At 33.6% G+C, this 16,412-nt stretch overlaps 1 protein-coding gene across 2 annotated transcripts; it reads right to left on the bottom strand.

Moving 5' to 3' along the window:
• Positions 1-1,412: 1,412 nt before the first annotated feature.
• On the bottom strand, positions 1,413-14,609 carry LOC126741544 (transmembrane protein 181). 2 transcript variants are annotated; one of them, XM_050448004.1, is made up of 13 exons: positions 14,418-14,609; positions 10,636-10,805; positions 9,580-9,683; positions 8,418-8,597; positions 6,953-7,055; positions 6,653-6,806; positions 6,513-6,593; positions 6,359-6,458; positions 6,178-6,305; positions 5,972-6,118; positions 5,810-5,912; positions 3,627-3,851; positions 1,413-2,873 (listed from the first exon to the last, which is right to left on the bottom strand). In XM_050448004.1, the coding sequence occupies exons 2-13, from the start codon at positions 10,794-10,796 to the stop codon at positions 2,743-2,745; spliced, it is 1,617 nt and encodes a 538-aa protein (XP_050303961.1). In that variant the 5' UTR covers positions 10,797-10,805; positions 14,418-14,609; the 3' UTR covers positions 1,413-2,742. The 2 variants fall into 2 exon arrangements, with proteins under 2 accessions (XP_050303961.1, XP_050303960.1); XM_050448003.1 differs by lacking the exon at positions 14,418-14,609 and adding an exon at positions 12,848-13,063 and having other exon boundaries at positions 1,414-2,873.
• Positions 14,610-16,412: the final 1,803 nt, after the last annotated feature.

Genomic DNA, 16,412 nt, shown 5'->3' with positions numbered 1-16,412 from the left:
AAGATGCCAACTAGATGCGATATACAGATTTCAGCAAGGCATTTGACCAGGTTCATCATCAAATATTGATAAGCAGATTAATGGATATTCAAACATTCTTTTAAAGTTGGTGTTTTTCTACCTGACAAACAGAAAACATCTATATATAGATATCTATCTATCTATAGATATCGAGGAATTTTGGTCTATTAGCTTTACTCCAACTCCTAACCTGGGACCATTATTCTTTCTTTTGTTTATCAGTAAACTTTTAAATATCATTATGTGTCATAAATTAGTCTATGTAGATGATTCCTTGATTTTCTGAAAAATTACCTAGGACTATCCCCTCATGCAGCATAATATCAATTTAGTTAGTACGCGGTGTAATTTAAAGCCGAGTATGGCTTTTTATATTGGAATCCCCAACTATATTTGCCTGAATGCTCTGAAGACTTTAGAGGCATTTTTTTAGATATTTGCAGTATCGAGAAGATGGTATCTATCCAGAAAGACGTATGGACCACACTTTACTGTTATCTAGATTTGGAGCAGTTTCTCTAGCTGAACATTACATGTTACATTCAGCTTTCGACAAAATTTAAAACTCATTAACAATAGAATTGATAGTCCCTTTCTTCTGGAATAACTATCTTTTCATAACCCTGATTGGAAGCAAGGTAAGCCTACTTTTGCCCCCAACCAAGCTAGGTCGAATATTAGGATGCATGATCCCATTTTCATAATATACAAAAATTGTAATCTCATCTCTAATGGAGGTGACATAAACAATTGTAGTTTATAGCAACTTTTAAATATATGTACAAATTTGCCTATATTTGTCACCTAATATGTTCTGTGATCTCGCGGGGGACTTGAATATGTTTGGAAAATTAAAATGATTAGTATGTATTTAGTCTTAATTTTTAGATGTTAAGATTATTTATTATATTTTATCTTATTTTTTTTTGTAATGTATATATTTGGTTAAATTTTTTATTTAAGATAACTCTTCAAATTTTTAATGCAAAATTACTTTGATTTTTCTTTAATTAGGCAGTAGCCTGTTGGAAATAAATGCTTGTTAATATCATATATCATAACACAACAGATTAAAGGAAATAGCATTTTAAAAAGCAAATATATATATATACATTTCATAATGCTTTTTCAATATTAGCTCTTAAAATTATTTTGCGTCCAACATTTATTAAAATATTAAAAAATATTAATCTATCTTGTAATCAATGTTATTGTGTTATTATCAATGTAAAAAATTTTATTCAATTCATTAATACGAATTTCCCCAAGGTATAAATGAAACAATATTCACTTAATTCCATAATGTATTACTCAAAAATGTTAGTAAATACTTATTTTTTCTTAAACCTTACACGCTTTTTTTTTTAATTAAAAATGCGTTTAAACAACATTTACTTTATTAGAAGCAATTTTTTAGTAACCAAAGTACAAAATTGTTTTTAAAAAATACCTTACAAGTACATCTATAAATGTTATATTATTTACGTCATGAATTAATAAAATGCCCGCCACAAGCTCTTAAATGTTACAATAAATAAATATCCATTTTTAGTTCATTATATGACGTGCACTAAAATTACTTCATAAACAATAAAATATGCATATATATATATATATATATATATTTATAATAACTTCGAACAATCGCGCAACTATCTTATGATATGAATGAATTTAAAATACACATATCCATGATACCTACACGAGTGTAAGTTAAATTTAAAAATATAACATAAAATAATCTTTAATTTGATAGAGAAGTTTGTAAATCTATACAGTATGACTTCCAAATAGTTCTCTTCCAGTTTCAAGTACGGCCCTGGCGCATTATAATTTAAAACAAACCAGTCGCAATCCTACGCCCGTACGATAAAAGCGCGCGCAGCTTTATATCTAGCACAACATCAAGTGGATCGAACGACAGGGCCGTAATGAGATTTGTCTTGGTGCATTTTTCTATATAATTATTTCTGTTACATTCTTATTGGTCTATTTATCAGTAAGTTCAGATGCCCTTAATCTTCAAAGTTTACCTGTACAACGACCATGAAAAAATACCTTTACCCCCTGCAACCGTTTATTTACCTGTTTTTTTTTGTATGGACATGTTTTCAAACTTGTAATTCGTTTTGATCCAATTCAATGTTTATTAGTATCTTCAATATACTTATCGATATTCGGAAGACTCTCCCTTTCCATCCCCGAGTTTAAACTTTCATTTTTACGTTAAAAGAAGCCGCAACCAAGTTCAAAGTTAAGTTCGACGGGGGATTTTTTCACACTCATTGTATAACTAATAGGATGACTTGGAGTCAGTTTATAAGACGATTATAATAGTTCTTTTACAAATACAATACTACATCAATTTAAAGTATTATAAAAAACGACAATATTATATAAAGTGCCTACTCCTAAACAGCACCTCTTAAAATATTCCTGTAAACTGTGCTAGATGTCAATAATGTGTAGAATAAAGAAATTTTTACTGAAAATTCACTATTGTATGAGAATAAGATAGCATATTCAATTTCTTTTTATATCTGTCATCAATTATCAACAAATCATGCCTGCCATTGCACTAAGTCATAAGATTTGTTTCAGACATGTTTCCCTTTTTCTTAATAAAATTCTTCACATATAATACATAGTCATAAGCCATGTATTCTCTTTCATGTATAGACGCAACTTCACTTCTTTGGGACCTTAATTCACTTCCTTTTATTAATCACTGTCATCATCATTGTGACCTCGATTCAATGGTCTTCTGCTCTCTTCATCAGATCCGTAAATTACGTCTTCATCAGAATCGTTGATCATAGAAAAAGCTGGGTTGTCTTTTGTGATTCCTAAATCTGCAAACCAAATACAAAACTTTAAAAAAACTTGAAAAATCGCAAGACAATTAGGCTATTATATAAACTGGATTCCTATTGCACGTTCTATCGTGATCATGCCTAACAGACGTGTAGGGAAGCGTGTACAGAACCAGAACAGTGAGAACATCAGTATTTAGAAGCTCAATTATCCTCTTTAAAAACCAGTTTTCTTCCAAGTAGAGTTAAAAAAAGCTCTTTGATTTAATCAGAAGAACTATGAAAATAATTTCCATAAACAAAGTATCAACAAAATTAAGGTTCGAGGAAACAAAGTGAACCCCAAAGCAGACGAATCAAAGAAAAACCAAAGAGCCAAATAAAGCTCTAAGCAAATTAACTAAATATCCATCAGGAGTAGAGGAACACTAAAAAAATGAATTTTGGAAGATGTTATACATATAATATTTTCCCTATCAAAAGTTAGAATTAATTTTAAGGAAAATATTTTCGTGCACTGCAAAAAGTATTGTATATCCTTGTAAGGCAGCTGTAGAAAATCCAATAAATCCAAAAAAATCTCAAAAAGTGCACAAATGGAGGAAAGCGTCATTTCTGTTAATTAATAACTCAAACCTAATAAAAAGTGAAGTACAAGAAAGGAAATCAACTGTAACATATAATTAACTACAGTTGTCACAATTAAACTTGTTTTCATATAACAGTTTAAAATAATGTATCTTGCTTTAGAAAAGGGGCTAGATCAGTATAAATTTAAAATAATATGCTTACCGTGTCCATTTTTATTACTTGGTGAATAAACGTATGCCATAGTGTAGACATATATGTTAAGAAGTCCATAAAATGACATAAATTGGGATGAATTGGTGTAGTGAGTTCCTAGTTGCGCTACAAAGTTATCTTCTAAGACATCGACTCCGAATTTGGAAGCTGTTATGATCCCGCCGATCGTCAGGACTACTATCATGAGGAGGGTTAAAAATTTCAATCGTACACCTAGAATGTAAATTTAGTTAGTATTAATAAAGGAACTCGAACCAGAATAATATGAACATTGTCAATGTCAAAGAATAATGTTCATTGTTCATAATTCTTGTAGTTGTTTATTGTAAATCCATGTGGTAGCACCCATGCTACCATCAGCCACACATCGTATTCGTTATTTTGATGTTTTCAGTTTTCTACTGAGTCTAAAACCAATATCAACAAACGTTTATTGTACTTCAATTAACTGGTAATAACTAGGTTTCTAAAGCTTCTTCGTGTAGGCACATGCTGTCCATTGTCCTTCATTAATAAATGATTTTGCTAGAGGAGGTATACTTGGGCCTAAACTATTTGGATATTTTTGTGATAACCAAATACCATTGATAAGGAATATGAATGACGAGAAACAGCTGGGACCACGAAGAGATTGATGTACAAGATGAAAGCTTACGAAATTCTAGGAATGGTTTCCTTAACTATATCGCACTGGGACATGTCCTAATAATAAAAAATGAGGAGGCCTATCTGCAGCAACTCTTCCAGGCTCAAACGAATTCTACGAGATAGCCTTGAGTATAGTGCCCCAATGAAGTTTAAAAAATTACTTTATAAATAAGTCTATTGGTGCATGAAATTCAAAATCCAGATACTAATCATGCCCTGAGGATGACAACAATAGAATGATTTTGAAAGCCATCGATTAAAATATGCGACTTTTTAAGCAACCAGCAGATTGATCCAGATAATAACCAGGATTCGGGAGTAATAAAGGTAGGCTTAATACAGCAAAGATAATATAATGCAGGTTTTATTAAGTGACGAACAACGAAGTCATCAAATATCGTTCATTGACTAAATTTTCATCTGTTGTTTCTGACCCCACCATACACAAACGACAAGATATCTTCTTGATTTTACGTTACTTGATACGTTCTTAAAGGTATTCTTGATGTGTCTTAACATTTGTGCAAATTATTTAATACCTCATTGTATACTAGACAATTCAAAAATTTGAGAGTTTTTTAAAGACTCAGGTTAGCTAATTTAGAAACATTAATTTTGAACATAAGTAGTAAAGTCTAATTTTCGAACTTCCATTGTGTTTATTTTAAATTTAGCACGATGTTTCGATTGAGAAGTATCTCCAACCGTTATCCAGTGTAGACTCACAACAATAACATGTGTATGACATCTGTTCATGCGTAAAGCGCCTTAGATATTGCACCATTCTGAAAGTGGGAGTCCCCAGCTGATCTCCAGGAATATTTACACTAGCCTGACTGAAGATTCCTTGGTTTTGCTTGTTGTAAGTTACTTCCAGGAATCTTGTTTTCTTCCAATATTGCTTCTTGCACAAAATGTTTGCCTGTCCAATGTATGATGTACCCCTTGGACCAACTGTCTGCTATTCCTGATCTGAAAATCTACTGTCTGGAACACTTTCGATGTTCTTTTGTCCTGACTTCCAGTGGTTGCTTTGTCTCGTTTATGTTATGTATGACTCTCCACATTCTCAGGGGTCTTCAATACTAAACCTCATATAGTTGTTTTCGAAGTGAACGCAGACTTGATGTTGAATTCTCTGGTAATTATCCTAATTTTCTCCGAAGTTCCTTTGATGTAAGGAATCATGAAAAGCCCTCTGCTGTGTTCCGAATAGTTATCTTTTTTAGTTTGCTCAGATATCCGTTCTGCTGTCAGTCTTTGATGATGTTTTATATTCCCCTGCTGCGGTCAACATTGTTGTTGCAGATTGTGGCTGCTTCTTTGTTTAGCTGTACAGGTCCGGTGTTAAATCAATCTTTGACATCGATTTCTTTAGTATGTTTATTGTTTTTAATATGAATGTGTTTATTGTAATTTGAAGTTTTTTATTTTATATTTAGGAGTTGGTTACAAGTGTTAATACATTATAATTAAAGATCATCAATCAATTATAAGAAGAACATTATCATTACATAACTTACCAAAAAATGGCATTGATCTCAGCTCCGAATAAGCCTTTAAAATAAGATACCCTAAATAAATTAAATAGACGACCCCAAATATGTAGAAAAATGCCTTCACTACCTGAAAAGATTATAATTGCTTGTATTAACTCAAAATGGTGATCTTTGGTATTAACTTACGTAGAAATTAGCCTCGGTAGTATGGTCATATCCTGGATCTCGCAGCTCACTTATCTTCTGCCAAGTGGATAAAATTAAAGTTGGAAAATACATCATTGATACTATGAAAAATTTTGGAAAATAAAAAGTGTGAAAATATCGCTCATTCTGAAATAAAAAGAACAATAATTAACGGTTATGCTTATGACATAGTATTTTATTCTTACCTGTCTTAGTCCATGATATATGCTAAGCCAAAATAGAAACAATACAGCTAGAAATGTTGCCTGGAAAATTGCATCTAACATACCTGGCAGCCATGAGCTTACCAAGAAAATCATTGGAAAAATTGGATCTAAAATTAAAATATAATTTGTTTATTTAATCTTATGAGAATTGATTACTTACTATTAAAAGTCATAAGAAGTGGTAAGAGGACTCCTACCCATTTTTGTTCAAATGCCCAGCAATGAACTGGATATTTCTTTAAAGTATGATAATACCACCACTAAAAAATAGTTATTTACATATTTCTCATTTATAAACATAATGGAATCATTACCGTTATTGAAAAAGCTCCTACCAAAAATATCAGCCTAAACCACACTTCGATTTGGGTGAAATCTGGATTGTAAGTTTTAAACTACAAGAACAAAGGGTCTATTAAACATAAGACTATACAAATCTCTCAAGATGGCTTACATAAAAGGTTAATTCTTTAATATTGTATCTAGAATGGAAGGCCTCGAGGTCATAAAAAATCACGTTTATAATGTAGTGCGTGTAATCCAAGTAACCTAAATGCATAACTATGAACTCATCACAGAGTTGCTTATCACAGTGTAAATGTCGACTTCTGCAAAAACGACAATTCCTAAATTTAAATACAATCAACTTATATTTTAACAGTCATTGATGTAACTAACTTTTTTTTGAACGTACTATTATTTTGTAATGAAAAAAGGATTTAAGCATAAGATACTAAAGTCAAAATAGTATTACCTATTCTTGTGATCTCTATCCGTCAATATTGTGGCAGGCTTATGTTCCTCCGTCAACCCAGAGATTGTAAGACAAATATCAAATTCTTTGTCGATGGTCTCACCTACAAAATAAAATATTATGCCTTTTGGTACTACAAAAAGTCGCGACTTTTTGGTCATCCTACCGGCTTCTATTATTACAAATCCTCTTTCGCTTAACGCAACTATAGACTGGTGCTAAATATAGCACCTATGATACTCTTCAGGCGGAGAAGAGAACCACCTCAAGCATATCCAATAAGACGTTCCTCCCTGAGGCCATCAGAAATCCCAACTATTTCAATAGGAACTCTTTAGGATAAAGAAAGAACCAACCGCAGGGTGAACCGCATGCTGGAAGAGCAAATTAATGAGATGTGGCAGGTAAAACTTAATTAAATTGAAGACACCATCTACAAGCGATGCACAGGAGCTTTTTATACTTATTAGGTACTCTACTAAAAAATTTGCTACATCGAAAGGTAAATGATAACCTCATTTAGGATCCTCAGCAAAACTTTGAAATCTTTGACGACAGTCTTGAGAGTCAGTTCTCCCTGATCCCCTCCTCTCGGACTGGAGAGGATCAGGGAGACCTCCACTAGAGCTTTGCAACCAGTTTGTCTTTTAGAAGGTATAACTATGTCAAGCAGTTGTTATTAAAATTATTGTCAATAGGAAAGCCCTGGAGACCTGAGAGATAGCTTGATGAACCCGTTAGATTTTCTGTCATATCTTTCATACTTCCATCTCAATGGAAGTTAGCTAATATTATCCTGATTCACAAGCAGGATGAATCAACTACGGATCCGAAAAGCTACAGACAATCACGACGATGGAAAGGCTAATTCTAAGGGTCTTAGAAAATACCACTGAAATACTAGACTTTACTATCACAGGAGTAGTTTTCCTCGACATCTCCAAGAAATTCTATAAGATTTTGCATCAATAAAATTTTATATCAACTAGTGTACAAACTCTAACTTGCGCATGTTTCTGAGTAGGTACCACATAAGACTGGGTTACTCTTTTTCTTGCAAAATAGAACGTTCCGTGTTTCTGCTGACAAACACACTTTATCCATACCCCGACAGATCACGGGGGTTCCACATGTTTTTCCCACGCTTTCCCCACTCCTATTTGATAACTGCAGATCCACGAAGAATATTCGACTTCTTCTTAGCTGATGACAACATCGGCTCCAAAGAGAAACCGACTTTCCCTCTTACCTGCAAAGCCAACTTAACCTCTTGAGGTAAATCCACGCGAGGGGCTAAAGTGGAAACATAACTTTCAGTAAGGACTATAGGCTCAAGATTAACAGGCTAGAAAGGTAGACAAAAAATTCTGCAATAGTTGCAATAAGTTATGACCTGATAACGTTCTGGAGAAACCGGTAAGATGTTAATAATCAATTTCAGGCAATAAAACTTAAATAAACTCACCTGTATTTTCGGTTTTAAGCTTCGCTATCAACCACATTTGCTGGTTATAAGTCGATAGCTTAGGTGTTTTCATTATAAAAGGGCCCGTTGCTATATCTTTTCGGCTAACCATATTTGAATTGTTTAATTTTGGTAGTAAGGAAATCCCATCTATCGACGTTGTTTGCGTTATAGGAGGCCCTATAAAACATTATACATTTTTTAATCAAATATTATAATAAACAGATTCGCTATGGACGGACTATCAGAAAGAATTGAGAAAACATATATCATCTGGGCATAGGAAGTTGATATCGACATCAATTTTTTTTTATGAAACAAAGATTTTGCTGCTTGGACCACCTCGAGTAAGGAAAAATTAGTAAACTAAGGAAAATCTTCAAGTCCAGACAAGAAGCTCTGAAGTCTGAAGCAGTCCCCAGTTCCTGTAAATATTTTTTTTCACATAAGACATTCAGAAACAACTTTTCTAAAAGTTAGTTGTCTGTAGAAACTGTAGATCCTCTGTGGTAGTGAGATTTGTATGAACGAAGGCCATAGAAGATTACCGAATGCGCACGCTCTACTAAGAGAGAGATGACACTCTAAATTTTAAAGAGTCAGCAGTGACTACGAATTTTTATTACCGACTTTATACAGCAGCCATCAGGAATCAACTTTTCTAAAAGCTGAGTTATCTATGAAAGCTATAGATCATCTAAGGTGGTAAAGTTTGAAAGATTATAGAACACCAACTATCAGTAAGAATTAAAAACACCACGTTATTCTTTCTTACCGATGTATAGTAGCAAGTCTAAAGCAGTAAAGAGTGCTGCCGTCTCAGTGAATATACATGATAAATGTATTTGGAAGATATGCGAAAGCCTTTCCGTTACATTCTCAGGAATTGCACTTCCAGGTTTTGAAAACTGCCAATTAGTTGTTCTTTGCAGCGATTGCGTCAAAAACTCTTTTCGGAATTACTTTTTCGAATTGTGGTACAAAAACTGTAGACACAAAAGCATAATTAGCTTGAAAAATGTCTCAGGAATTTATTTAGGCAATGTGACTTGAAGAATTTAGCAACTCTACAACGGGAAGAATCTCTTGTGACGAAACCTACTTTGATCATTTTAGGAAATTTGTTAAACATATAATCTATTGATATTGATATTATCCTTACCTGCTAAGCCAATAAAAATTGTGAACCCAAGGCACACGAAGAATAGTACAAATATTAAAACGAATTCGCGTTTGTGCATGGAGTACAATCGCATTTGGACTGACCTGAAATCAATATAAAATATGTTTAATAAAACATCTATAGATGAGCTGCAAACAATATTTTTTTTAATTCAACAACCAATGTGACCACTGATTTAATTTTAATGATAATAATATCAATCTGTGTTGTTTTCATTGCAATGTGATTAATATAGGTGTAACACCTGATGATGTTCCGTTAGGGGACGAAACTGTATTATGTTTGAGACCGAGACTTGTTTTTTCTTTTTGTTTATATTGTTTAGTTTAGTCTCTTGTAGGAAAACGGATGATTTATTTTTATATAAACATATCTAATTTAAGTATTAGTGTACTAAGTATTTAGTATCGTAACGATATTTGCAAGGCAGCGAATATCAGCTGTGCTTCGTCATTGCGAAATTTTTATGGTGATACATAGAGAAATGAATATTATATAATTTTAATTACTCTATGTGGTGATACAATCGGGCACACCGCACGACATCTCTGGAGACTTATGGAAGGTTAGCGAATCTTCCGGAACCATGATCTTGTGAGATGTAAGAAGCGCTCGCCACTTGTTCAGTTCAATTCGGAATATTGGCGCGATATTTAAATCGGACATAAATAGTAGTAAATAAATATGTCTAGTAGCCTGAAATGATCGTGTTTATACTAGTGTTAGTGTATAAGTAGATCAGTTGACTATGTTTGTGTATTAAGTGTTTTAATTCACATCTAAAGATAAGTAAAAACGTTACCGTTTTTTTCATTATCAGAGTCTTTTTTTCGCCGCGTGCACTTTCGTTTCCTGTTTTTCTAAATATTTAATGTATTCTTTTCTACGTCTCATATGACCGTGAATAGATGATGACAAGGCTTTGCCACAAAAGAGATCATCATAAAGTAAAAAAAAAAAAATTAAATTAATCGTTTGGTACTGCTTACTGATACAAAATAAAAATTAACCTATAGGTACTGCTAGTTTTTTTACCTCTCACATCTGTCATGGTGATAGGCCGGCGCAATATATTTATCAAATTCGCTAAAAATATCACTAAATTGAGACAAAACATTCCGAATTTTTACTGATAGGCCTCCGGACGGTAGCTGATACGCATATCCGAGATTTGTAGTATCAGCTGGTGGCATCATGGCAGTATGCTGCGAAAAAAAAATATCGTTAAAATATATACAATTCTTCAGATTAATCTATTTGTCAGTTAATTCGTTTAAATTAGGCATATGAAAACTTTTAGCCATAAACAAGAGCAATTATCACAACACAGACTCTTTGAGTACCTTAGAAAAAAGTTTTCTTAGAAGCGGTTTGAAGAAAAATGAAAATACTGTGTTGGGTTATTTGAGAAAAAAGCATGCTTTTGTGATAGAAGGTTCACAAATAAGACTTTTTTGAAGACAAGTAACTATCGAACAACGCATCTCAATAAAATTAGAGAGGCTCTGAAGGGTATTAGCATTCTTTCTTGTTTGCTTACGGAATATTAATTGTCTTTTTTATCTACTGGTGATAAATCTGGCGTGAAGGCAATTTAATGGCGCTTCTAGTTCCAATCCATCTGGATACCTTATATCTAAGTAATGTAAAACAAATCTTTGTGTATGTATCACAATCTTGATCAAACAATGTAACCTAAATTTATCAGTAATTCTGATTTTCTATTTATAGCTGCTAATGATGGATCAACGATATCTCTTATGTATTGTATTATGTATAAACGGAAGTTATCTTAAAATAACGATAACTTCCGTTTATTTATTCCTTACAGAATTTTAATATTACATTTTTTAAAACCTATAACTATTAAACATACATATGAAAAATCTGATGATCGCAGGGGTCGGTTATTGGCATCTTTTTAAAACCATAACCACTCTGGAAATGTTTTATTCATATAATGACGAATAATGAATAATGTGATGAGGAAGCATCTTATATTACAACCTCAATCATTATAAAATTGTAATCGCTCATCAAATGCGTATAATTTTAGTTCTTTTTCGAATTCATCGTCCTGGGATCCCAATCTTGATGGAACCAACCTATCTTTAATGTAAAGTCCAGTGCAACGATATATTAGAATGGTCACCCGTCAAAACACCAGCATTTTACTTCTCAAACAATGTAAATAGAAGGTGGATGACATTGTTTGGCAGGTGGAATGCTGGTGTTTTGACGGGTGACCATTCTAATATATCGTTGCACTGGACTTTATCAGGCATTTTGACTTCCTATTTCTACTAATGTTCGATCAATGGTATCTCCCTATATCTTTTCTTAAAATGCATCCTTCAATTCGCAAGTACTTGATCTAGGATTTGCATAAAGTTGTCCTGAAACGAAAGCTTTCGTTTACTTGTTTCCTATACGATTTTGTATGTTAAATTTACGAAAATATATAGGAGTAAAAAATCTGACGATTGCGGTCATTGGTCAGTGGCATATCTTCTAAACCATAACTACCCTGTTTACCCGTTACGTTTAACCCAAATAATGACGAATAATGAATAATATGACGAGGCAGCATCTTGTATTAGAACCTCAATTGTCATCAAATTGTAATCGCTTATCAAATTCGTGTAGATTTAATTCGTGCACTGATGCTGGTGTATTTTATATGAAGAGAATCTTTTTGGAAATCTTTGGGTACTGTATTGACTTACCGATTCAGCTATAAATGCTCTGTTTTTTTCCATTTTTTTTAAGGGCATTTTGAATTTTACGTTTTTTACATCAAGAAGTGATAAATCAGGCGATTATTCTGGCTAGTTTTTTGTTTATGTAGCGCTTTTATTAACGACCGAAACATTTTTGCAAAGTTTAACTAACAAGTACAAGGACGTTTACTTTTTCGTCCTTGAACGAAAAATTGAGAATGAAATAAAAGAGAGTGATTTAATTTCTAGTCGCTCAATAATGCACCTATTTTTTCAGAAAATTTTACCCCTCTTTTCTGCTATGGTGCGACCGTTGTTAATTTTAGTACAAAAAAGTTTTTCAACGGATAATATTTGTCCTTCAACTATTTGTGACTAAATTAGATTTTTATGTATTTATTTCTATTATGTACTGCGAGGGTATCTAAGGCCCAATATATACCCAATAAGTTTAATAATGCTAAAAAACAATTCTGAAAAAAATATGCCTAGGATTCCTTAAAAAATTAATTTAACCTATAACTTACCCTATATACAAAAACTAGGTTCGATATATGTAACCATGTATATATGCCAATCCCGCGCAGATTTTTACACTATGTAATTAAACAAACATCAAAACACAATTTTTCAATTTAAGAACTTACACTAATTTTGAATTATGAATGATCCGATACTGTGATAAAAAACAGGGAGGGTAAAATGCCAAGATGAAAACATGACACAGAAATCTCATTAGTGCGCCAATAAAATTATCGATCGCATTGCGCTGTTACATGGAAAGTGGAAACTCCTGGAAACTTTCCACATGATGCGCACTTTAACTAGAAACTAATGGATATGTTTTAATAGCAGTAAAATATTCCTATAAAAATAAAGCGAGAGAGTGGATTATGGAGGAAAGTCAAAGATAGAACAAAGTTGGTATAAAATTTGTTATATATGTTAAAAGTTGGTTATAAAGCTTTTTTAATATTCTTATTTAAAACTGTATTTTTCATTTTTTATATAAAGTTTCATATTGTACAGGTAATATTTTACTTAAATTGGAATAAATAAATTTATATTTAGTACAGGAACCTGAGAAACTATAGCAGAAACAAAACGTTTAACTTGGCGAAAAAAGGCAAATTTGACATAAAATTAGATTTTTTTTAATAGAAACTATATTTATTTTTATGCTCACTAAATTAAGAATTTTATTTCGATTCTAATGACACATGATAAAAAAAACACTTTTTTTTTGACAAATGAAGTATTTATCATTTTTGTAATTCTTATTTGATTCATCCTTAATAGTCTAATTTTCTATTTCAAAAAATTAATTCTTTAGTGTCGTAGATACCGGGAGTTGGGACACTTTCTCTTCTTACCCTCCAAATTTTCGGCCCTAACGGACATTTTTTTTGGAAGAATACAGGGTGTCCAGAATTCCAGTGCGTAAACTTTAACAGGGCCTTCTGTGTCCAGAATGTAGGTGTCCTTAATGTTCCTCATTCGAAGGGTGTTAAAGTCTTAAGAAAAAAAAAGTTTTTTAGTCATAACTTGTTTATTACTGAAGATATTTTTATGAAATTTGGTACACGACTTTTGAGTATCAAAGATATTTTATGTCGGAAAGGTATTTTACATTTTTAATCAATGATGTCCGTCCTTTGATTGAATACTTTTGTACTGGTATAGAACTGACCCGCTTCGGGTAAACGTGGTTTCGTCACTCGATATATTGTTTTTTAATTTCTCGTCTTACTCTATTTGGCGAAAAACCCAGTTACAAAAACTGGTGCATTTATCGGTATCACCACAAAAGTTGTAAGTTTTAAACTGGCTGTATCTGGAATGGTTTTTTAAAATGTCTGGAAATTGAAGAATGAATTGAATTGAATTAGACCCCTGTATCCTCCACAAGTTTTCCACATTTGGATCTTTAAAAAAAAACACCTAGGATTAATTTATTGCAAGCAGGAATAGATTTGCCACAATGGCTTGAAAAACTTCGGGACTTCTTCAATATACGAAATGTGTCAGAGAAATAATAAACGAATATCTTATTGAAATTAGATTTCTAGAATTTAAAAAATTTACTTTTCAACTAACCTGGTTGTACCTATACTACCGTATTTTACTTAAAAAGCGTTATTGTTCATTGCTCTGCGCTTAGGCGTAGGCCACCAACTTGGTTGCTTGGCTTAGAAGCTTCCTTGAGAACCGATCTATCCAGGTTGTCGTTGATGGACACATCTCGCAGAGGTTTCAAATTAACGCTGAATTTCAGGGATGCATCTTGTCGCCTACCTTCTTTCTGTTACATATCAAAGGTCGACGAGACTTCCAATTCAAATTACAGCTTTGCTGATGACAATACATTGGTGTCTTCTTTCAAGTCGCCCAAATCAGAATAATTCAGCCGACCTAGTGTCATAGGCGTCGCCAGGTAACAACTATTATTCCCGACCCTCATATCGTTCAATTTAATTCAAATTTATTTATTGTTCCTATAAGAAAATTTCAAAAAATTCTTGTAAACAAGATACCGTAATGAGAGCGTTGAATCTGACATCGTTTAGATACGAAGGATCGCTAGCCATATTTTTACGTAATTTACACTGCCATGCAGTTTGCCCGCTCCCAATTATATTCTAACCATAGCTCGAAGTGTCGCATCATACGGATGGGCCAAAGCTGTAGCTGGTACCTCGGTCTTGGGGGCTCTGGTTGCTGCAGCGGGCTCTATGCGTAGGGCGCAGGCATGTGAAGCAGTGACCAGCTTGGAATCCACAAGCAGGGCTTCTTTACCGACCGCTTATATAGGTGACATGCAAGATGTGCTTTGTCGTTTTAGTTTTGTTATTCTTGTTCTTGTTTTGTTCAATTGATGGCTCTGCTACGAGGCAATTTGCCAGCACGATTTGGAGATTCGGGAAAACCGTCGGGTATGTAGCCAGTTCTCCGAGTCGACACTTTCACTATATTAAATTATCAATCACAATCGAAACTTTTCAATGCACGATGTCGCCTCCCCCTGCATCGGCGTGAATAGGATCAGCCACCGGCAATGGGTTGGGAACGATCTGGGAAAGGGATTTAAAGGATAGGAAGGACGAACATCCACGTGTTGATGGGATGAAGGATAATGCGGAAGTGGGATAGAAACTTGCACAAAGTTTAATTCTGAAATTCACGTTGTACTAACGGCAAGGAGTAGGAAGGGGTCAAGGAAAGGAATCCGTAGGATAGGAAAGGACGAGAACAACCACGTGTTGACTGGGTGAAGGATGACGAGGAAGTGTAGCTTTGTCATTATTTTGGCTTGTATTCCAAGATTTACCGTTAGTTCAAACCATCTATACTGTCGGATACAGAAATATAAGCTTTTTAAAGAGGTCGTTTTAATTTTCTAACACCATATAATATGCCTTTTTTGAGACATACAGTATGCTGTGCAGTTAGCCTTTCGTAGCTTGGAATTAATAGTTCATTAATAATTTGCAATAGCTAGAGCAGAATCAGATTACCTTCGTGCTTACTAAAGTGACATTCGGAAATCATTTTGGAGTGGGGTAAGTGCAATCTGATTGAGTTTAACACAGCGAAGACTCCACTAAGGCTGCTGTATTTACAAAGCAGGCTACCTCTGCCGTCCCAAGCCTTAAAATGTCCAGGTTTACTTTACCGTTGTCTTCGTCAGTCCACTTCTTAGGTATAGAGGTTGGAATCAATATATGTTGGCATGATCATGAAGCGAGAATAACTAAAGCGGCTTCTCAAAAGCTTAGGGCTCTCTATCAAATAAAAATACTGTATACACTGCAACAAATTTTAATGCTTTAAAATACCCAAATAGTCGATCTCTTGAATATTGCGCTCACATATGTAGCTCTGCATCCAAACATACTTTAAAGCTGCTTAGCCATTTTGAAGAGGGTCATACGTATTATCAGAGATTCAAGGGCAACTAGAAACTTGAGTAGTTTGGAGCATAGAAGGTGATGGACCCGATTCTGTTTTACCATTACCATCACCGGTAACTGCTTATCCGAACGGCCCATATCATTTTACCTGGAGCCTTACATACATGATCTACTCGAAAGG

The sequence above is a fragment of the Anthonomus grandis genome, chromosome 10, assembly GCF_022605725.1.
Source record: "Anthonomus grandis grandis chromosome 10, icAntGran1.3, whole genome shotgun sequence".
NCBI lineage: Eukaryota > Metazoa > Arthropoda > Insecta > Coleoptera > Curculionidae > Anthonomus > Anthonomus grandis.
This window is presented reverse-complemented; position numbering and strand designations above follow the sequence as displayed.

What these genes read in the sequence shown, in the direction of transcription:
- LOC126741544 (XM_050448004.1), bottom strand. Translation starts at nt 10,796, where the DNA reads ATGATGCCACCAGCTGATACTACAAATCTCGGATATGCGTATCAGCTA. An exon ending in GATAGAGATCACAAGAATAG is followed by an intron (nt 6,807 to 6,952) that starts GTAATACTATTT and finishes TCGTTTTTGCAG; the next exon opens with AAGTCGACATTTACACTGTG. An exon ending in AAGTAATAAAAATGGACACG is followed by an intron (nt 2,874 to 3,626) that starts GTAAGCATATTA and finishes TTTGGTTTGCAG; the next exon opens with ATTTAGGAATCACAAAAGAC.